The 24,647-nt window shown below is 31.4% G+C and overlaps 1 protein-coding gene across 1 annotated transcript in view; it reads right to left on the bottom strand.

The window, feature by feature from the left end:
* The window catches only part of LOC143073779 (uncharacterized), a 206,144-nt gene that overhangs the window by 72,659 nt on the left and 108,838 nt on the right, over window positions 1–24,647 (bottom strand). The window contains exons 49-62 of the mRNA XM_076249535.1: window positions 23,288–23,427; window positions 22,665–22,916; window positions 21,539–21,644; window positions 20,533–20,669; window positions 19,994–20,109; window positions 19,686–19,759; window positions 18,814–19,016; window positions 18,305–18,334; window positions 17,941–18,043; window positions 11,975–12,114; window positions 10,941–11,100; window positions 10,273–10,433; window positions 8,703–8,850; window positions 7,794–7,975 (exon numbers count right to left, since the gene is read on the bottom strand). Coding sequence (XP_076105650.1) covers window positions 7,794–7,975; window positions 8,703–8,850; window positions 10,273–10,433; window positions 10,941–11,100; window positions 11,975–12,114; window positions 17,941–18,043; window positions 18,305–18,334; window positions 18,814–19,016; window positions 19,686–19,759; window positions 19,994–20,109; window positions 20,533–20,669; window positions 21,539–21,644; window positions 22,665–22,916; window positions 23,288–23,427 — 1,952 coding nt within the window. The remainder of the gene's footprint in view (window positions 1–7,793; window positions 7,976–8,702; window positions 8,851–10,272; window positions 10,434–10,940; window positions 11,101–11,974; window positions 12,115–17,940; window positions 18,044–18,304; window positions 18,335–18,813; window positions 19,017–19,685; window positions 19,760–19,993; window positions 20,110–20,532; window positions 20,670–21,538; window positions 21,645–22,664; window positions 22,917–23,287; window positions 23,428–24,647) is intronic.

The raw sequence follows: 24,647 nt of genomic DNA, 5'->3' as shown, positions 1-24,647 counted from the left end.
TATCTTCAAATAAGGGAATTGGTGAATATATCATAGTCATAGAAGATCCTTAATGAATATCCTATTATCATATCAGGTACTTGATGAATATCCTATAGTCATAGCAGTTACTTGATGGATATCCTATTGTCAAAGCATGTACTTAATGAATATCCTTTTGTGATAGCAGTTACTTGTTGAATATGCTATATTCAAATAAGGGAATTGATGAATATCCTTTAGTCAAAGCAGGGACTTGATGAATATCCTATAGTCAAAGCAGTTCTTGATGAATATCCTATTGCTATATCAGGTAATTGATAAATATCATATACTAACTCAAAGCAGGTACTTGTTGAATATCATATTATCATATCATGTACTTGATGAATATCATATAGTCATAGCAGTTACTTGATGGATACTATTGTCAAAGCAGTTACTTGATGAATATCCTATAGTCAAAGAAGTTCATGATGAATATCCTATTGCTATATCAGGTAATTGATAAATATCATATACTAACTCAAAGCAGTTACTTGTTGAATATCCTATATTCAAATAAGGGAATTGATGAATATCCTATAGTCAAAGCAGGGACTTTGTGAATATCCGATCGTCATAGTAGTTCCTTGATGAATATCCTATTGTCATAGCAGGTACTTGATGACTATCATACAGTCATAGAAGTTACTTGATGGATATCCTTTTGTCAAAACATGCAGGTACTTGAAGACTATCCTATAGTCATAGAAGTTACTTGATGGATATTCTTTTGCCAAAACATGTACTTGATGAATATTATATTGTCAAAGCAGTTACTTGATGAATATCCTATAGTCAAAGAAGTTCATGATAAATATCCTATTGCTATATCAGGTAATTGATAAATATCATATACTAACTCAAAGCAGGTACTTGTTGAATATCATATTATCATATCATGTACTTGATGATTATCATATAGTCATAGCAGTTACTTGATGGATACTATTGTCAAAGCATGTACTTGATGAATATCCTATTGCCATAGCAGTTACTTGTTGAATATCCTATATTCAAATAAGGGAATTGATGAATATCCTATAGTCAAAGCAGGGACTTCGTGAATATCCGATCGTCATAGTAGTTCCTTGATGAATATCCTATTGTCATAGCAGGTACTTGATGACTATCCTATAGTCATAGCAGTTACTTGATGGATATCATATTGGCAAAGCATATACTTGATGAATATTATATTGTCAAAGCAGTTATTTGATAAATATCCTATAGTCAAAGCAGTTCATGATGCATATCCTATTGCTATATCAGGTACTTGATAAATATCATATACTCACTCAAAGCAGGTATTTGTTGAATATCATATTGTCATAGGAGTAACTTGACGAATATCATATAGGCAAAGCAGTTGCTTGTTGATTATCATATAGTTATAACAGGTTCTTTTTTAATGTTCTATTGTCATAGCAGTTACTTGATGAATATCTTGCAATCATTGCAGTTACTTAATGAATATCCTATTGTGATAGCAGTTACTTGAGAATATAATATTGCCATAGCAGGTACTTTATGAATATCCTATTGTCAAAGTAGGTACTTGATGAATATCATACTGTCATAGCAGTTTAATGACGAATATTCTATAGTCAAAGCAGGTACTTGTTGAATAACCTATAGTCATAACATGTACTGGATGGATATCCGATAGTCATAGCAACTACTTGTTGGATATCCTACATTAAAATAAGAAAATTGATGAATATCGTAGTCGAAGCAGGTACATGATGAATATCCTATAGTCATATCAGTTACTTGAAGATATCCTATTGTCATCGCAGATGCTGGATGAATAATCTGCAGTCATAGCAGTTACTTGATGAATATTCTGCAATCATAGCAGTTACTTGATGAAAGTCCTATTAAGATAGCAGTTACTTGAGAAATATCTTTTTGTCATAGTAGGTACTTTATGAATATCCTATAGTCAAAGTAGGTACTTGATGAATATCATACTGTCATAGCAGTTTAATGAAGAATATTCTATAGTCAAAGCAGGTACTTGTTCAACATCATATTGTCATAGCAGTAACTTGATGAATACCCTTTAGTCATAGCAGGTACTGGATGGATATCCTATATTCTTTGCAGCTACTTGTTGGATATCCTACATTCAAATTAGAGAATTGATGAATATCCTTTAGTCAAAGCAGGTGCTTTTTGAATTTCCTACATTCAAATGCGAGAAAGGATGAATATCCTATAGTCATAGCAGTTACTTGATGAATATCATACTGTCATGTCAGTTTAATGAAGAATATTCTATAGTCAAAGCAGGTACTTGTTCAACATCATATTGTCATAGGAGTAACTTGACGAATATCATATAGGCAAAGCAGTTGCTTGTTGATTATCATATAGTTATAACAGGTTCTTTTTTAATGTTCTATTGTCATAGCAGTTACTTGATGAATATCCTGCAATCATTGCAGTTACTTAATGAATATCCTATTGTGATAGCAGTTACTTGAGAAATATAATATTGTCATAGCAGGTACTTTATGAATATCCTATTGTCAAAGTAGGTACTTGATGAATATCATACTGTCATAGCAGTTTAATGACGAATATTCTATAGTCAAAGCAGGTACTTCTTGAATAACCTATAGTCATAACAGGTACTGGATGGATATCCGATGGTCATAGCAACTACTTGTTGGATATCCTACATTGAAATAAGAAAATTGATATATATCGTATAGTCGAAGCAGGTACATGATGAATATCCTATAGTCATATCAGTTACTTGAAGATATCCTATTGTCATCGCAGATGCTGGATGAATAATCTGCAGTCATAGCAGATACTTGATGAATATCCTGCAATCATAGCAGTTACTTGATGAAAGTCCTATTAAGATAGCAGTTACTTGAGAAATATCTTTTTGTCATAGTAGGTACTTTATGAATATCCTATAGTCAAAATAGGTACTTGATGAATATCATACTGTCATAGCAGTTTAATGAAGAATATTCTATAGTCAAAGCAGGTACTTGTTCAACATCATATTGTCATAGCAGTAACTTGATGAATACCCTTTAGTCATAGCAGGTACTGGATGGATATCCTATATTCTTAGCAGCTACTTGTTGGATATCCTACATTCAAATTAGGGAATTGATGAATATCCTTTAGTCAAAGCAGGTGCTTTTTGAATCTCTTACATTCAAATACGAGAAAGGATGAATATCCTATAGTCATAGCAGTTACTTGAGGAATATCATATTGTCATATCAAGATCTTGATGAATATCCTATTGTCATAGAAGTTACTAGATAAATATCTTATAGTCATAGCAGCTTCTTGTTGAATATCCTACATTCAAATACGAGAATGGATGAATATCCTATAGTCATAGCAGTTACTTGATGAATATAATATTGTCATATCAGGTACTTGATGAATATGCTATAGTCATAGCAGTTATTTGATGGATATCCTATTGTCATAGCATGTACTTGATAGAATATTCTATTGTCATAGCAGTTACGTGTTGAATATTCTATATTCAAATAAGGGAATTAATAAATATTCTATAGTCAAAGCAGGGACTTGGTAAATATCCGATCGTCATAATAGTTCCTTGATGAATATCCTATTGTCATAGCAGGTACTTGAAGATTATCATATAGTCATAGCAGTTACTTGAAAGAAATCCTATTGCCAAAGCATGTACTTGATGAATATCCTATAGTCGTAGCAGTTACTTGATGGATATCCTATTGTCATAGCATGTACTTGATGAATATCATATTGTCATAGCAGTTACTTGTTGAATATCCTATATTTTAAATAAGGGAATTGATGAATATTCTATTGTCATAGCAGGTACTTGATGAATATGCTATAGTCATAGCAGTTATTTGATGGATATCCTATTGTCATAGCATGTACTTGATAGAACATTCTATTGTCATAGCAGTTACGTGTTGAATATTCTATATTCAAATAAGGGAATTAATAAATATTCTATAGTCAAAGCAGGGACTTGGTAAATATCCGATCGTCATAATAGTTCCTTGATGAATATCCTATTGTCATAGCAGGTACTTGAAGTTTATCATATAGTCATAGCAGTTACTTGAAAGATATCCTATTGCCAAAGCATGTACTTGATGAATATCCTATAGTCGTAGCAGTTACTTGATGGATATCATATTGGCAAAGCATGTACTTGATGAATATTTTATTGTCAAAGCAGTTACTTGATGAATATCCTATAGTCAAAGCAGTTCATGATGAATATCCTATTGCTATATCATGTACTTGATAAATATCATATACTAACTCAAAGCAGGTACTTGTTGAATATCAAATTGTCATAGGAGTTACTTGACGAATATCATATAGGCAAAGCAGTTACTTGTTGATTATCATATAGTCATAACAGGTTCTTTTTGAATGTTCTATCGTCATAGCAATTGCTTGATGAATATCCTGCAATCATTGCAGTTACTTAATGAATATCCTATTGTGATAGCAGTTTCACAAGAAATATAATATTGTCATAGCAGGTACTTTATGAATATCCTATTGTCAAAGTAGGTACTTGATGAATATCGTAGTGTCATAGCAGTTTAATGACGAATATTCTATAGTAACCTATAGTCATAGCAGACACTTGATGAATAACCTATAGTCATAGCATGTACTTAATAAGTAACCTTTAATCATAACAATTACTTTGATTTAAATCATATAGTAGAAACAGTTACTTGATGAATATCATGAATATTCTTTAGTCAAAGCAGTTACGTGAAGAATAACCTACAATCATAGCAGTCACTTGATTAATATCCTATAGTCATAGCACTCTGTGTTTTTTGGTTTGTTAGATGTATTTTTGTTTGTACCCAACTGATGATACATGTATAAGCTTTTTTCCACTAAATTTAATAGTTTATTCTTATGTTGTACTGTTTTATCACTGTCACAGGATATTAGGAGGGTTAGTGTCTTCGAATAAGTTTTAACCCACCACATTCTATATGTGCCTGTCCCAAGTCAGGATCCATTCAGTGGTTGTCGTTTGTTGCTGTAAAACATATTTGTTTTCATGATTCCGTGCATAAATTGTTTTTACATTTGTCATTTTGGGGCCTTTTATAGCTATGCGGTATGGACTTTGCTCCTTATTGAAGGCCATATGGTAACATACAGTTGTTAATTTCTGTGTCATTTGGTCTATTTTGGAGTTGAATCATTGGCGATCATACTACATCTTCTTAATTTTTTTTATGAAAGTCTGGTTCTTCTTTTTAGTTATCGAAGAGTCATGCACAAACAACGGGAATATTGGAAAATAACCTTTAATACTTATTTTTTTTATTATTCATTTTTGAAGAATGTAAATGAATTTTCCTTTTTTCTAAATTGCACTCATTAATTCTATATCTATTTAAAAATTTACTGAGAAAAAAGTAATCAAAATTACGGTATATAGCTCTTAGGCAGATTTGAATTTCGGGGGAGGGGGCAAGGATTTTTTTTTCTGGACAAACTTTTTTTTGGCGAAAAGACGAAAACAATTTTTTTCTTTCAATTTTAGAATTACATATAGTGGCAGCTGAGGATGAAACAAACACTTTTTTTTCTCAGGGTCAAAAACAAATATTTTTTTTCTCCAAAACCTGGAAACAAACTTTTTTCACAAAAAAAATCCATAGCACCCCCCACCCCCAAAAAAAAAATCAAATGCTACATATTAAAATAGGTCATTTCTATAATTGTAAAAATACTTTATCTGAGTTATCTCCACTAATTTGGCATAGCTGAAAACAAATTACAGCCGTAAAAATGAGAAAACACATACCAACAATCGATCAAATGTTGCTTTAAAAATGAATTAAACAATACAAGCCACAATTGTATTCAAGACAGCAAGTCTGTTGTCTGTTTTTATAGTAAACATTTACTGAATTCGTTTTTGTTCACTGAGAATATATTCCTAAGACGAGCTCAAGTATGTCAATTAATTCATAGGGCATCATGTGATAGTTGAAATTACCCAGTGCAATCATTTTGTGTCCAACTGTGTCTTTAAAACATATCAAATGTTGTATCCACTGTCTGCTGTTCTGTAGTCTGTTAGGTCGCGTTTTTTTTTTTAAACTTTAGCCTCCCACTTCGGCAATAACAAATCATAGAGGGGGAGGGCGGTTACCCGGGACAAATTTTTTTTTGTCAATTCATAAACATATCGTTATAAGTAACAACTTTCTGTATTCTAAGATCTGCTATGACATCACAACATTGAATTCACCAAGGTACACTTAAGCTTTTATCTATAGATGTCTTATTAAAAATAATAATCACGGAATCTTAAAGTATTTTCTATGTTAAACATATATAATGTCTGAGATATTTTCTTATGCAAATAAGTTTAAAATTTTCATTTTTTTAAAGATAATAGAGTAATCAGATATGTAATTTGACCCATATCTTGCGGTTCATCGATTTTCGGTAAAATCAAAGAAAAACCGGCAAGATTAACATTGTTAAATACTTCATTTATTTGTTATTCTGTTTATTTTATTATTTTGAGTTTATGCATTAAATATCAATTTCTAACATAACATGATTTTTTTTTACATTTAATAGTACTCCTTCTTGTCAAGAGTGTCATATTATAAGTTTTTAGTGCACTTAGGAGTCCTAATCAGTGTTAAGACACACTAACTTCATAAAATATTATTATATGAAATGATATATAGATTTCTGAACAAAAGAACAACCCAAATAATTACACACAAAAAAAGAACCATATAGAGCATAAATCTTTAAAGATTTCTTGTTTATGAATGTTGAAAATTTGTTTCTTACTGTTAAACAGTCTCGAATTAATTTATTGATTATAAAATTCTTAAAAAAAAACTTTTTCCCTGTTATGTCAACGTTTATTGGGGCCAGTTGTTATAGAAATTTAACTTCTGACACCTCTTAGCAATATTACAGGTAAACATGTGATCATCTAGCCACCTGTAATATGCATTTACCTGTAAAAATCAAACCTTTTAGAGAAAAAATACAAATATACATGTATATGATAATAAAAGGTATTTTACTTTGTAAACGATAGAGAAAACAAAACTTTATTTATGTGTGGAACTTTTAAATTTTACAAGAAGCTTCAATATTCGAGGATTGAAAATTGGAAACTATGTTCCTCTTGTGTCCATTCTGTTGCACGAATAGTCCGATGCACTTTACCATCATAGTTAATACAAGGATGTGAAGTCCGAAATTTATTTTTTAAAACACCTGTTGAACATGTTTTAGAAAGGGTAACTTTTGCTTTAAGGAATTAACTTCAAGGAATAAACTTCCAAAGAAAAAAGTTGACCGCCAATCAAAATCGATTTTACAATTGGCTAGCATTTCCGGTTTTATCTAAAATTATTGAATTTACGACTTGTGTTTTAATTCACTTGGTCGAGGTTAACTATCATTGTCGAAACAATTCACCTTGTCGACTGTAAATGCATTATCAAAGAAGTAACTATCATTGTCTGCGCGCGAGTCACATTAATTAGACCATCTATGATGGTCGACCGTAAAGTATACTTTACGCCGTACATCTATAATGGTCGACCGATAATCTATCATTGTCGCCGATAAACTGTGATTATCTATTAATGTGCTTTACGCGTTCCATAAATATCATATAATTTGCCTATACAAATATCATTTAATTTACCTATACACATATCTACAGTCAAATCCCTGAAATAGTTTACAATTATCAAATAATTTACCTATACATGTCTCTACTGTCTTTCTCTCATCAAGTGGAGATCCCATTGCTATAGTCATAATGTCATTTAAACCATTAGTAAGCCAGATCATGTGATCTTCTATCACCTCTGTCTCATTAGCTTGGCACAGTTGATATTCTTTAATTGGTCTGTATAAACATTCTGACATCTCTTGGTAAATACTGAATAAAACAGGAACTATAACTCATATGAGGTCAACATGACATTCTGTTTCGTTTTTTTATTAACCTAAGATAACTTTGTATATCGAATATGTACATTGGATAATGGACTAACTAACCTTATCAAGGTCAAATATCAAACATGTCAAAGCAGATATATTATAAGTTATATGGTTTGCTACTAACCCCCTACGGATCCATAGAGGGTATAACAAATTTATCGCTCGCTAGACTTTTTCTGCTGCGTTTTGTTGAAAAATAAACAATGAAACACAACAACATTAATAGATAACGTCGCCATTAACGCTTCATGAACCCCCTATGAAATTTACTAACCCCATACGGTCTCATAGGGGGTCATCATGTGACGGCGTTAAACCAATCACAACGTGATAATTTACCCGCTGTGCGATAATATATTATGAAATAAATCCATCTTTTATCCTTTGTAACATAACTAAGAAAACTTAAATGAACTTAAATATACATATTCTATGACAAATCACACCCGACACCACATGTAGAAATCAAAGTTTACATAGGGAAAGCTCTGCTGTTCTATTGGTACAGAAAGTTTATAGTAAACTTGTTTATACCTAAAAGTATATAAAAATTCTAATGTAGGATTCAACCAAAACTGACAAGGTGCAATACAATTAATTAACAGCTATTTAACCATGGGCCTGATAACCAAGGTTATATGTAAATGTTTTTGTTGCATACTTACAGACATGGGTAATCAGATAGATCTATTATACCAAACATTTGAGCAGATATTCTGTTTGACACAGCAGTCCCATAACAGGTCTGGACTATTGTGAAGACATCGTCACTATACATTGCTCTGGTACACTTATCTGCTGACTTGTATAAACCTGAAAAAAAGAACAAGAATGTGTTCATAATACAAGGATGCTTCACTCGCATTATCATTTTCTATCTATCTGATCCCGATTTTAATCCCTTAAGACTTAGCCACAAAAGGCAAGTATGGTAATCAGATGGCCATTCCAATGATTGACATTACATTAAAAAAAAAAAAGATTTTAAACTTTACTTTGATATGATATGAATTTGATGTTCCGATGTAAATGGTTAAATTGGCAGTGCATCATTCAAAGTGTGCACACCAGCGTGCTCATATCTGCCTTAAACTCTTTATTTGTGCAAAATGACATTGTCAAAAACTTTACTTTTGTTTTTAAAATCACATTTTTTTAACCGGATGTTGACTTGACAATGGTAAAACATGGACCATAAACGGATATGTAAAATCTGTGTACGTTTCCAAAGCACGACTGAGTGAACAAGCTCTTTCCACGTTATTTTTTCAACAAAATACTTGAAATGAACGTTAGATATAGGTATCAATGATAATTTTAGCATTTTTTAAGAAATGTAGGATGCATAATTAAATTTCCCACCTGTGCACATGCGCACACGTGTTCTAGTTCTGACGATTTTTCATTTAAAACCTTTTTAAATTTTTCATCAAATCATGTTGATAAACTAATTTCTTATAATTTTAATCTTTTGGACTAAATCAATTAGATAAAAACTGCTGAAATGTAAGAAAATAATTGCAAATAAACCTATCAATTTATACGATGTCCGGTACTGAAAATAGTTCACCTGTCACCTGAACAGGTAGATTTCAGCTGTCCAACTACTAATTAGCCTTGATTAAAATTAGAAAGTATTGAAGTAGGTGTTGTTTTGATAGTAATTAATCATCATGTCACATTTATGACTGGAAATGTGTTGATGTCAAAGGCATAAGGTTGGGTGAAAAAGATCAAGAATTATGTTAAAATGACCGAAAAAGCCTTGAAAACTTAAAAGTATATGACCGTTTCATGCTTTGCCCAGCCAGTCTTTTACCGGACATTATACAAATGTCCGGAATATATGACCGTTTTGGAAGCCCTAGTTAAAAGTATTATCATTCTATCAAAATGTCCATTCATTATTCTGCAGATATACAAAAAATTATTGCTAAAGCTATAATGATGAATAAAATTTAATAATTGAATTTTGGATGTAACACGTCATCTGATTGGCAAACATTGTTTTATTTATCACCTCATAGACATAATTCAGTCATGTGACCGTGACGTCATCAACGTTTTTTCATGCTTTACTCCAGTTTAAAATGGGATTTAGAATTAAATTATAAGCAATGACTGTAATATTTTTTCTGTCTATTCAAAATAACATAAAAAAAATTTTTATGTTATTTCTTCATAGACAGAAAAAAATATTATAGACATTCTTAAATAAATAAATAAAAAACTCACCAAGACATTCCGACATAGTTACATTATCTGGGGAAACTTTAAATAATTCATCTTCATATTTAGTTAGAACACCATTTACTTCTTCCAAAGAACATTGTCCTAATAGATCTTTCTTTGTCTGTAAAGTTCCATAGAGACAAGCTGAAGAGAACCAATACATTCTAAAAAAAAAAAAAAAATCAAATGTAAGATAATAATCTAAAAATAAGATATGTCCAAAAATGTATTGTGATAATTAGTGAAATTGTGATGCATGAAAAGTGATCAAAAAAGAAATAAATTGCAATTACATTAAATTATATGTAATGCACATGTACAACATTATTATTTGAAATAGAAATCTCATCCTTTTTATCATTGCCAAATAAGCAATTAAAACAATAAATAAGGCAATAGGATTTAAACTGAAAATGCCATATTATCTAGCTACAGGCACCAAGGAGCCAGAATCTTGGCTATCAATTATTGCTCAAGAGAGGATAACTATTTACAAGTATAGCTATTGATGGTTTTGTTTTTTCATCTATTCTAGAAAATTTTGATTTTATTTGCTTTTGTCAACCAAACAAATCTCTAAATAAAATCTTACGTCCCAACAAGGCTTGGTTTGCACAGTTCTTTTTAAAACTTGATTAGAGAAAATCCTTTTGTCCATTATTTAACCCTACCTGCAGCTATCAAGTTTAGAATCTCCCTGCATTTGTTTCTGTAACCCATAGTAATAACAGTCATAGTTTAGAATGTAGTGAACTACATCAGGATGAACACACGGCATCAAGGTCACATTCAGTGGAACAATGGTCGGCAGTACAACTTCATTTCCTGGACCTATAACAAAGTAGAAAAAACCTTCAAAGTACAGTGCTTATCCCCAATGATTTTTAAACAACATTTCACTAGCTATTTAGTTTTATCAGTTGATCAGTTTGTATAGATGAATTTAAACTACAAATTTTGGTAAAACTTTTCAGCAATTGGTGTTGTTAAAGGGCAAAACCTTTAGGATAAGCACAGTAAAATTAACATAAATAAAAAAAATATCAAATAAGACAAAAGCAGCTTTTATTCTTATGTTATAAATCTTGTTATTTTTTTTTAATTTCATCCATGTATTGAAGATAGTTGGTGTGCATACAGAATATCCTTCATCAATATAACTGAAACTGTCTCACTTGCTTTTTCTTATTAATCCTTTATTTTCTGTTCTATATCGGTGCATGTAATATTATAGGGTTATTGCATGAATATTGGGGAATATTGTCCCGAGTAGAATTTTATATTACACGAGCTTGCGAGTGCAATATATGTTCTACGAGGGACAATATTTCCCAATATTCATGCAATAACCCTTTTATTGTATAGCAATATAATATTTGAAAGTAAAAAATGGTTTAAACTAAGATTTTGTCGTTGATGACGTCATGAATTTTGATGATTTATTGCACTAGTGCAATATTAGAATTTATTGCACGCTAACTTTTGGTTACTTTCTGTTGGAAATATTATATTGCTATACAATAAAAATAATTTCTGTTTATAAAATGTTAAAGGGTTTTACATTAAATCTTATTTCTATATCAAGCACTGGTATACAAAATACAATAGGTGGACATAAACAAAAGGGAAACAAAGTGCACAATAAATGTTTACGATAGTATAACTTGATTTCAAAATCAATATATGAATAAATAGATATACAAACCAAAACATGTGATTGGATCAAACAATGATATATTTTGTCCTATCATAGACCAAGAGTCCCTGGACATTGTTGACACTATTTGTTCCTTGTTGCAGATACGTGTCTGGAACAGTACACATCCAATCATGTCTAATAGAACACTGAAAATAAAAACAGTAAATATCCAATCAATTCTAAAAGAACACTTAAAAAAACCCAAGTAAACATTAAACCATGTCTAAAAGAACACTAAAATAAATAAAGCTAGTATACTGTAAATTCAGAAATTATTGCAATGTTTTCATTATTGCGAAAAATGCCACAGGGTTACAATAATTTAAACCCACATTTTAATTTTATTTCTATGAATTAAACAGGAGTTTTCTCAATATCGCAAAAATTAAAATCCGCATTTTTATCTAAAATGACAAATTTTGCAAAAACAAGCGAGACTGCAAGCTACTGCTTACTGATCAACCCCTGCCGCAAGTGAATAATATTAAATAGCGTAAAATCATACAAGTGTTCGGTAAACAGGAAGTTGTTGAGTGGTGAATCTGTAAACACATCACACGGTATAGCTGACTTATATAAACCCTGAAACCAAATTTCAGAAATTCTTGTATTGTGGTTCCTGAGAAAAATGTGACGAAAATTTTGCACTTGGCTGTCATGTGTAAAATCATACAAGTGTTCAGTAAACAGGAAGTTGTCTTGTGATGAATCTGTAAAAACACATCACACGGTATAGCTGCCTTATATAATCCCTGAAACCAAATTTCAGAAATCCTTGTACATGTATTGTGGTTCCTGAGAAAAATGTGACGAAAATTTTGCACTTGGCTATTATGTGTAAAATTGTACAAGTGTTCAGTAAACAGGAAGTTGTCTTGTGATGAATCTGTAAACACATCACACGGTAAAGCAGTGAGAAAAATGTGATGAAGAATATTCATGGGACGGAGGGACTGATGGATGGACTGACGGACAGACAGAGGTAAAACAGTATACCCCCCTTTTTCAAAGCGGGGGTATAATAAATGTAAGCAATAATCTCTAAATTTACTGTACATTTAATCATGTCTAAAAAAAAAATAAACCAGTAAACACTCAATCATTTCTAAAAGAAAAGCTTCAAAACATTATAGAAAAGATGGAATTGCTAAGCATTCATACACTCATTCAGACTACCTTTAAACAGGTAAAGTACTTTGAAATTTCTTTTCAGTAGCTAAGAGAATTCTGTGATAATTATAGATCATCTTAATAAGATTGTTTTTTTTTGCTTGAGTTTGAACGGCAACTGTGAGAAAAGCAATCGAGTTGAGATGACCAAAGATAATCTGTGCATCAGCTAGCCCCTAAATAAAAATAGTTTAACTCTGCCACATGCTCATGTGCATGTTCAAAGCCTGGAACCTTATCACAGTTTATGTCATATCTGAAGTTTTTGGGAGATTGATGTTGATGGCGGAGCTTTTTAAAATAGATTCTGTTTTAATTATTCGCATGATTTTTAGTCAGGGGACAATTAAAAGCTTGACTTAACATCTCTCTATTGTTGAAAACTGCATGGTTACGTATTGATATGTATAAATTATCGGGTTTTCTACACATTGATATCGTTAAATATCAGCCGCGAGCCACAATGTGAACCTTTTTGGCGAGTGAGCATAGCGAACGAGCTAAAAAGTTTCACATTGTGTCGAGCGGCTGATATTTTACGATATCTATACGTAGAAAACCCGATTATCTGTTTATCGTTCTATTAATGGTCTTTTTTCCTCTCCCTAAGACAGTTTTACGCTTGACGAAAGCAAGCTTGATAACATCTCCTCTCGCATTGTGACGTCGCTGATAACTTCTCCTCTCACATTGTGAAGTCGCTGATAATGCCTGGTCTCGTTATGAAGTCTTGATACGAGAATTACTGAGCGACAGAGCAGGGTGATATAGGCATAGGGAAGGACGATAATTTTTGATTATTTGTCATTAGTACACATTGACATTCCTCCTTTTTATTTTTTGATAACTTAAAGATTTTAGTTTAAACATATTTATTTATAGTGGATTGGGAAACAAGTTTTGCAACTTATATGAATCCCTTTCCACTTTGTGGGTGTGAGTGATGCCTTGTAGCAGCATTAGCCGGCTCTTTTTCAAAATCTACAAGGGTGTCTTTAAAGATTTTAAGTGTGTCAATTCCTTCATTAAATAGGTAAAATCATAGTTTGATTTAAACATATCAAATCTAGTCGAAAAATTTGTCTTCTTAATGAAATTTTACTTTTACTTTCACCTGAAACTAATACAAGTAAATCAGTAAATTCAAATGTTGAAAGATAACAATAATTTAATATTTTATTAAAAGATTGCAACATAAAGGTAGTAGTTTAGTACAATACTAATCTATCATGAGGTCCTCTGAATTAACATTAAAAGCATGTGAAATACGATAAAGTTTGCTGTTTTAAGAAACAGTAAAAACTTTATTCACCTGTCAGTAAACAAAGTGGAATATAAAATATATGGTTTGTGTCTATATCAAAACAAACATATAGGTAGATGTTTATGATACTTTAAATTGAAAATATGTTTAAATATCTATGATCAAACTTCAGCTTTAAAAATTCAATATACTCACATGATTCTAATTGAAAACGTATATTTAAATCTCTATACTGACAACTTTCGGTTTCAAAATGGACAGTGAAGAAGATGTTGACGAGAAAAGACTGTCAGAAGTAGTTTCAGACATACTTAAATGGCAAGGGTTTTATATGGAATATGTTGAGGTGTATAAGTCTGAGTGCTTACTGTCTGAGAAGATTAGGTTAGATCTAACTGGGTTAACTGTGATAAAATGTGGTAGTTCAGTGGCAGAGGGATCTTATTTACAAGGCAGCGATATAGACAGCATGAATGTTTATCCAGGAATCATAGCTGTTCATAGTAGTTGTGCAAGTGAATTTGATTCAAGAGTGCAAATCTTAACCTTGGAACTTGACAATTGTTTACCTGGTTATACAAGACTTTTAGTAAAGAAATTAAATCCAAAATGTGTTTTCATGCCAGAACTTCAATCAATTATAAAGAAAGAAGGAAATAGGCATTTTTTGTCGAGTGAAGAATTTCTTAAGAACAATAAAAACTTTTGCATGAAAATTTTTAAATCTCCTAGAGGAGACGTCAGGTTTAACTCTCATGGACCATGTACTACATGTTTAGTGTACAATTTAAAAGGAATTTCTAAACAAGTAGAACATGATATAGCATATGGAATAGAATGCCTCTCCTGGCCTGTTGCTGCTACAGAGTGGATATACAGACCCCGTTTAATGGGCTGGCCGTCACAAGAAATCATCAAAATAATTGCTTCATTTACAGTTCAGGTAATGCCAGTTGGTGACCCTAAATCTCACATTTCATCAATGCAGTGGCGCTTTGCCTTTTCTGAAGCAGAAAGAGAACTAGTCTGGGATTTTAGTGATTTCCAATTTCAATGTTACATTTTACTGAAAAGTATTTTCAAAATTAAACTCAAACCTTTCTCACCAAATGAAATAAGTGGATATCAAATAAAAATGTTACTTTTTTGGATATCTGAAGAGTATGGTGTTAAAATATTTACAAAGGAAAATTTGTTCCATTGTGTTAAAATCTGTTTTGAAAGGTATAAAGATCAAATATTAAACTGTTTTCTTCCACATTATATTTTACGTGATAGAAATCTGCTGGCTGGTAAATTGGAAATTCAAACACGACAACAGATTGCAAATGAAATAGACAAAATTTTGGAAGATATATTTCTTACTATCATCGAATGCCAACATATCCTGCTACCACCTAGTAGTAACATGCTTAATTTATATAAAGGATCGAAAGGAACTTTTCTATGTCATGTAATTGGTCCACTGACTTTGAACTTGATGCAATGCCCAAAAATTTTAAAATTGAAAACCTTTTATGACAGTTTGAAAGTGTGTTCAAATATGATATACATACCAAAAAACTTTGAAAAGCTTACAGTGTTTGTTGAAGGTATAGATTCAGAAAAGAACTGCTATAACAAAATTTTTCCATACATGCTTAATACTGCAAAAATGTTTGGTTTTATACAATTAGGATTGATGTATTATGAAGACAGCTTTGATAATAAAACTCCAGAAGAAAAAGATATTCTATTCCATAAAGCAAATTTGGCATTCAATAATGGAATGGATTTGGATGAATTTTCAGGAAAACTGTATCTCGTTACTTTCTTACTTTTAGATGGCAAAATTGATGCTGCATTATCAATACTATTTCCCATTTTGCAAAATACTAAACTTTTTGTATATAGTGGATATTGCTCCACAGAAGATACACAGGTACTACAATTTTCCAACAATGAAATTCTTTACTTTGATTTTTTTGAGAATATTGGAGAAGTTTCTAACTGTTATGATATGATCTTTCCAAAAGATATTATACATTTTGTTCCAGAGCCTATTAAATATGAACTTTTCCTGCTACAGTGTACAAATGAGTGGCATGAATGCCGTTATCATCCAGTGGTTTATGCATATTACTTGATGTTCGAAATCCTAAGAAAGAAAGGTGGAAAACTGATGGAACAAAATAATATTCTCAGTAAACTTTCTATTTTCATTGAAGACTGTAAAGGGGGTTTTGGACGTCATAGAGCTTACAATTTGCTTGGTTTCTGCTATTACAAAAGTGGACAAATAGATGCAGCTGTTGCTGTCTATTGTCAATCACTTCAAGAAAAATCCGATAATAAAAATGTTGCTGTTTACCACTTGTGTATATATTGTTGGAACATATCACAAGTCATGCTTCGGTTTAGTACTCAAGGAAATAATGAAATGTTTGAATATTTATATAACTTACAAGAATTCTTCCATAATTTGCAAATATAGCATTCTTTCTTAGTTTAAAGATGTCAATGATGATAGAACAGAATGAATATACAACTTAATTATCTTTGCTTTCGTACACCAATGTTGTAATTCTTAAGTAGTAACTCCCCCCCCCCCCCTGACTTTCTGTGATTAATTTTTAAACATCTAAGACATGGTGTATAAAAAAAAACCACATTTTATCAATCATACATTAATGGTAATAGTATATAATAGAAATTGAGGCAATGTGTATTCTTGTTTTCTCCAAATTTTTATAGGGGTGAGTAGGATAAAAACAGCTCAACAAAATGTCCATATTCAAACACTTATGCATGATAAATCTCAATGTTCTTTTTTCAAATAAAAATTTAAATGAATTGAATTCTAATTTCTTTTAAATGCATAGCTACATCAGATGCTTCTTATTTCCTAACAAAATATGGCTATATATATACAGTCAATTTGATACCAGGAGAATTTAAGGGTCTTTTTCATTTATTCTTTTGAGATGAAAAAACTTGACAATATATAATTATGGCCTACTCTGAGGTGAATATCCAAAATTGTCAACCCATGTAAGGATTAGGCCAGGAGGTCACAAGGTTCATCTGCTGTTTCAAAGTCAATGATGTCCCTGTTCTCAGCCAAATATATTGTGAAAACATATTCATTGCTGCTTTGGCTGCCTTTTTAGTATTTTGAGCATCCTTATCTTTAAGCAACTGGTTTTAAGCATTCTCAACAGACTGACTAAAACAAGAACCTTGTACTGTGGAATCCATCATATTTGTTTTTGTTTATTTTGACGCTAAGTGACGTCATACTTTAAAGTGAGTTAACTCCTGATCATTGAGGTACAAGGACGGTTGTTCAATGAAGGATTAAATTTGTCAGGGTTATTCATCACTTCTACCAATTTTTTTAAAAACATCTTAATTAAACTTTGATACATTATTACATACTATCCAATCAGACATTAAATCAGAATATAATGTTTACAAATAGTTCACCAGCTTATTTTATTTGAGACAAGTAACAAAAGAAATTTAATTGACAATCCCAGACATTTTTATATTTTTTTACCTGCACTTCCTATCTTTGTTGACCATTCTTAGTCGGGATTTTGCTGATTCACATTGACTATCTACAATACTTGATATGTACGTCATACTATTGCAGTCAGGTGCTAAAAAATATATAAATACATATTCAATCTTAGTAACAGTACATTCATAGAATTGTATTCAATCTTGGCAATGGTATATAGTATGGATTCAATCTCCATTAATATAATAAATGATAAATGTCATTTGGCTCTGAAAATCCATTGAAAGAATTGTAGAGGATGCAAGGGTGATGAATATTTATTAATTGAAAAGGGGTAATACTGTTTAAAATAGACATTTTATGAATTTCTTGTTTTTTACCTTTATATTATAATACTTACCAAGTGTTGTGGTAGAGGGTGTTGATATTTCTTATGAAAAGAAACAGAAAAAGTGGAATATTATACTTTCATAAAAGAGAATGCTATAGTCATGGTTACATTATATTTCATAATGAGAGTGCTACAGAGATACTTTTAAATATTTTTTTCATAATGTGTATGCTATAGATCGAGGCAAATTAACATAATTTGTTTTTAAAATGAGAGTGCTATAGAGGCACATTAACAACTTTTTTTTCAAAATTGGTACAATATTGAGGGAAATTGGCATATTTTTTTCTGCTTGAGAAGAAACATTGCTAGATACATTTTATTTACTAGTCATTCTGTTTACAATAAATGTCAGATATTAATTTATAAAACTTGTCACTTTGTTTTTTGAATACATTGTACTATATAATAAATATTTTACATCCAAAATTTGTTTTATTCACATTTAGTTAGTTACTGGGGAATATTACTATAATCTACACTGACTATAAGGAAGAATTTTGAGACATCTTTATTACCTGGGTGACCATCATCGCTGCCTGTAATATTGATGCTGTCAACATCAACAGATGTAAAATAGTTTGGTGCTGTTGGGGGATTCATCTTCAATTCTTTTATCGCTCTCAAAAGTTCTTGTCTGAAGTCCTCAAGTTGCAGAGTTTTATAAAAGTCTGAATTCATTTTTATGATGACAGCAAATTCAACTATAATACTACCAGGTCTGAAAACAGATGTAAATCTATCACATTTGAAATATTGGCATTCAAACTTACAGCAATACAATATTGGTGGTTATTTTCAGAACAGAACAGATCAATTGTAATGATTGTTTGATATCCCAGTAAGAACTTTATAAAATATAAAGAGATGTAGTATGATTACCAATGACACAACTATTCACCAATGATTGAAAGGGATGTAAGCAACCTTTAATTGTGATGTTACAATTCAAACCTTAAATATCTAAAACAAAAATAATTGATTGATTGATTGTTGGTATTAAATGCCACTTTAGGTAGTATTGACTTTATTGTGGTGGTCAGTTTTTATAAGAGGAGGATGCCAGAGTACCTATGGATGACCACTTGATCTATAAGTTTGTGTGTCAGGTGTTACGGATAAAATATGGAAACCTTCACAGAGTTTTGTACTTGATCTATAAGTTTGTGTTTTAGGTTTTACAGACAAAATAAGGAAAATTTCAGTTTTTTTTCTGGATATATAAGTTTGAGTGTCAGCTTTTACAAATGAAATATGGAAACCTTCAGAAAGACAGTTTTATACTAAAATATGTTAAAAACATACATCTTCTGAAAATATCAAAAACTGATTAAATTTCTCTTTTCCTTAAAAAAACTTAAGAACTACATTTTGTTGATCAATTACTCACTTGAAACTAAGAACATCTATGGATTGTATGTGGTCTTTTAAAAATAGAACTTGGTTGGAGAACAGCATCCATGCCTGAAAATATTTAATAGTTTTATAATCTATGCATTTAAACGCTATGTTTTTAATTATAGGCTTTACAAAATTAAAAGCTGGATAAATATGTAACATTATAAATATCCTAACCTGTTGCCCAAATTGTTTCCAAATAATAACTCCTACCAACACAAACAATGACAGCATTATATCCTGTAAGTGTAATATTAATAGGTAATAAGTGTAATATAAATAGGTAATAAGTGTAATTACCTGTTGTTCAAATGTTGATTTTAATTGTCTGTATTTACTAGTCTCTGCAGAACTTAGATCCTCATCCCAAGTTGCATTTATCTTCACTTCAGCCACAAACTTAGATGGACCACTCACTATAGACATAAAAAGGCTTTTGATAATTTATGATGATAGCAATATAGACTCTTAACCAATCCCCAAAACATATGTATATATAATTCACTATTTTGGTGCCAAAAATGGGTTCATGGAACCTCGAGATTGATTGATTCATTAATTAAAGGAATAACAATCTTGTTATGAGAAGTACTTCAACAGTAAATTCGGGATTACTCATCATACTGGACGTAACACTGCATATACTTTTCTATAGCAATACTGGAAATATATTTAAAATAAAACTTTTTTTCTAATGAACACTAGTTCAATGTATAAGTCACAGATAAAACTGAATGTCAACAGTGAAACGGATGACAGAAGTTGTCCAATCAAAAGTGTTCCTTCATGTTATGATATATCATATTTTTCTTTAACTTGCACACTTATTGAAAAATTACCTCCAAAACATGTCATCGGGTTAAAAGTCTGTGGAATTCTGTTTTTGATTATTGAGTTTACCATGGTCTGTGCAAACATATATTCATCACAACTTGGGAAGAGTCCTGTCATGCAATCCAAAAACATCCTGGCATTTCTGAAAAAAAAATATAGATACTACCACTGCATCAAGTGTGATACTATATTTAGTAATTCAGACCCTTGAAAGAAGGAACTAATACACCTTATCACTATTTGTCCGCCATTACTGGATATCACACAGGTTCCCGTAAAATTTTGACGTCATAAAACAAAATATCTGACGCCACAATGGAAAAGTGATTGTTGTATGCGTCAAAAGGTCAAGGGGCCGAATAGGCTAATAGCGATAAGGTGTATTGGTTCCTGATAGGGCAAACGTAATAAAATAACCAAGCTTTTCAAATTATGCTAATTTTCATTGACAAATGAACAGGTTGATACAATCTGGGTATTTAAGTTCAGTACCGTCACTTTCATGTCAATAACTTGTTGAAATTGAAATATTTTAGCTAAAATGACCATTCTATACATGACCTATTTTTGATATAATAAATATGGAGTGCAGTCGGTAATATAAAATTAACAAAATGTGGTATGATTGGCAATACAACAACTCTCCATGAGAGACCATATAATGTAGAAGTTAATAACTATAAGTCCCCATACGGCCAACAATGGGTTAAACCCATACTGGAGGGTTTGAATGGGGTTAAAAGATTAAAGAATAATGCCCTTAAAAAATGAAGATTAGAAAATAACGGCCAAAAAAAATGAAGATTAGAGAAATGCGTGGTCTAATTTTTTGAAGATTAGAGAAAAAAGGGGTTAATTTTTTAAAGATTAGAGAAAAAAGGGGTGAAAATTAAATGTTTACAGAATAACAGACCCCCCCCCCCCCCCTTTTCCAACCCTCATACTGTATAGTAAGCAAAAAAGGCCATGATATGACCAACATTAAACAATTCATCTGAGTACCATACTTACAGACAACTAGGATATGATGCCATTATGCCTACATAATATCCACATTTTGTAGTGTTCACCATCAGATCTAGGGTTTGTATATCATTACAATAGTTTATATTGGTCACTGAAATAAATGTATGTCACACAATATTAACATATTAGTTTATTAAAACAATATTCATTCAAAAAACAAATTCATACAACACATGCAGTAAATATGATGCAAAGATTGGAAAACAAGTGACTTGTCACTTATGCAACTCTGTATCTTTAACTACAAAATTTGAAGGTGACTTTCTACTAGACTACAAATTTAATATCTTTTAGTTTTAATAATCTTTTTTTTTTAGTTTTTTTTTATTAAAATTATTAAAACAAGGTGAACCAACACCTGAAGTGATATTCATGCGGTTGGGTAATAGTTTTTTTTATGTATAATTATGTTTATTAATTAAAAATTTTAACTTTTTTTTATCCTGTGGGGGTGACAGCTAGTAGTGGATGGGGACATTAGAGTAGTTATAATCACATATATCGTTATAAGAATAGTTAAATTGTGTAGCAAACCAGAAAATATAGGAGTTTGGTAACATAATTTTACAAATCCTATGAAATCACAAGCTTTCTTTGTATTTTTAAAATGGGACACCTATCTTAAACCGTTATTTAATTTTAGTTCATTTCTATGTTTTGGAGTTCAGTGTGACGTTCTTTTTTACTGAACTAGTACACAATTTTATTTAGGGGCCAGCTGAGAACAACCTCACTCAGGGTGTGGGATTCTGTTGTTGCATTGGAGACCATTTAGTGGCCTTCGGCTGTTGTCTGCTCTTTTGTCAGGTTGTTGTCTCTTTGACATATTCCCAATTCCCATTCTCAATTTTATCTATGTTTTGATAAAAATGGAAATGGAAAAAAATGTGTCATTATGAAGCTAGGTAAATCTCTTGACATAACTATAATGATGTTTATGTTAAAAAGTTTCAGAAAATGTTTTTAGATAAGCTTAAATCATTTTCAAATTAAAATTTATCCAGTTAATGTACATTTCAATAAGCTCCCTTTATTTCTTAATTAAGGTATTGGTATCGCTGTTAGTATCTGTACTACTGATTTTTTTAGCATGTCTATTAATAGAACTTACCATTACACCTGTCTGCACCAGATATATTATAACGTTTATCTATGTATCCAGGTAACCAGGTATGTAGAGAAAACTTTTCACATTGATGGTTTTCCTTGATATTTTTTGTCACACAACTTAAATAAACATTGTATTTTTTACATAACAGTCCAGAAGGATCTTGTTGTCTTTCTTGACCAATGGCTACTGTACAGTCTTCTTCCTCCTGGACATACATGTAGTTTGTATAATTTAAACATACATCTCCTCCACCTGTAGGGAGAACAAAACTATAATGAATAACTTTTTTTAATTTTTGCTCATATGAAGAGCGAGTAGAAAAACAAAAATTTCAGGTGCAAAATTAGAATGTTTCTTCATGTAAACATTTAAAGGTACAAACATATCTGCTCAGAACCAACTTCTCTTCCTGAAAACACAAGATGTCCTGTAAGCTATTATTGCTCACCAAATTAAAAAAAAAAGAAGAAACAGGAGAAGATAATAAATTAATGCTTTAACTCAGAATTTATAGTAAATAATCTCAAACAGATATAATGTTTATTAAAAAATCATGACTTTTTATCAACATTATTTCATCCACAAAACAAAATAAGTTTGTAAGAGTATTCAAGGATGTGTACCTCCATAACAATGAAGAGCTTCAAAATGGTCAGGTACAACAGCTTTAAACATAGGTAATTCTACAATCTTTTTTACCATGTCTGTTCTGTCACATTGTGGTAAAAATCCACCCAAACAGTCAAAATAATCGGTAACATTTCTGAAAAATAAATAGTGTCCTTTCTCATCGAGGTAAGTATATACAAAAACAGTCACATCAAGATAATAATCCACCAAAACAGTCAGAATAATATATAACTTGTCAGGAAATAAATAGTGTTCAAACACATTCAAGTAAAACAAGTGGAACTGCGAGCTACTGCTCACTGATGATACCCCCGCCGCAAGTGGATAATATTAATTGTGTAAAAATATGCAAGTGTTCGGTAAACAGGAAGTTGTTGAGTGATGAATCTGAAAACGCATCACACGGTATAGCTGACTTATATTAACCCTTAAACCAAATTTCAGAAATCCTTGTATTGTAGTTCCTGAGAAAAATGTGACGAAAAATCTTCAACTTGGTTATCATGTGTAAAATCAAACAAGTGTTCGGTAAACAGGAAGTTGTTGAGTGATGAATCTGAAAACGCATCACACGGTATAGCTGACTTATATCAAGCCTGAAACCAAATTTCAGAAATTCTGGTAGGGTAGTTCCTGAGAAAAATGTGACGAAAAATATTCATGGGACGGACTGACAGACTGACGGACTGACTGACTGATGGACTGACGGAAGGACAGACAGAAGGACGGACAGAGGTAAAACAGTATACCCCCCTTTTTTTCAAAGCGAGGGTATAAAAAATACCCCTAAAATCAACATAAAAACAAGAATGTGTCCAAAGTACACGGATGCCCCACTCGCACTATCATTTTCTATGTTTAGTGGACCGTGAAATTGGAATAAATTCTCTAATTTGGCATTAAAATTAGAATGAGCTTATCAAAGGGCACATGTATACTAAGTTTCAAGTTGATTGGACTTCTACTTTATCAAAAACTACCTTGACCAAAAACTTTAACCTGAAATTTGCACTATCATTTTCTATGTTCAGTGAACCGTAAAATTGGGGCCAAAACTATAATTTGGCATTTAAATTAGAAAGATCATATCATAGGGCACATGTATACTAAGTTTCAAGTTGATTGGACTTCAACTTCATCAAAAACTACCTTGACCAAAAACTAACCTGTAGCGGGACAGACGGACGAACGAACGAACGAACGAACAGACAGACGGACGAACGGACGCACAGACCAGAAAACATAATGCCCCTCTACTATCGTAGGTGGGGCATAATTAAACTAGAGGCTCTTAAGAGCCTGTGTCGCTCACCTTGGTCTATGTGCATATTAATTAAACAAAGGATTCATGAC

Source organism: Mytilus galloprovincialis, chromosome 4 (genome assembly GCF_965363235.1).
Source record: "Mytilus galloprovincialis chromosome 4, xbMytGall1.hap1.1, whole genome shotgun sequence".
NCBI lineage: Eukaryota > Metazoa > Mollusca > Bivalvia > Mytilida > Mytilidae > Mytilus > Mytilus galloprovincialis.
This window is presented reverse-complemented; position numbering and strand designations above follow the sequence as displayed.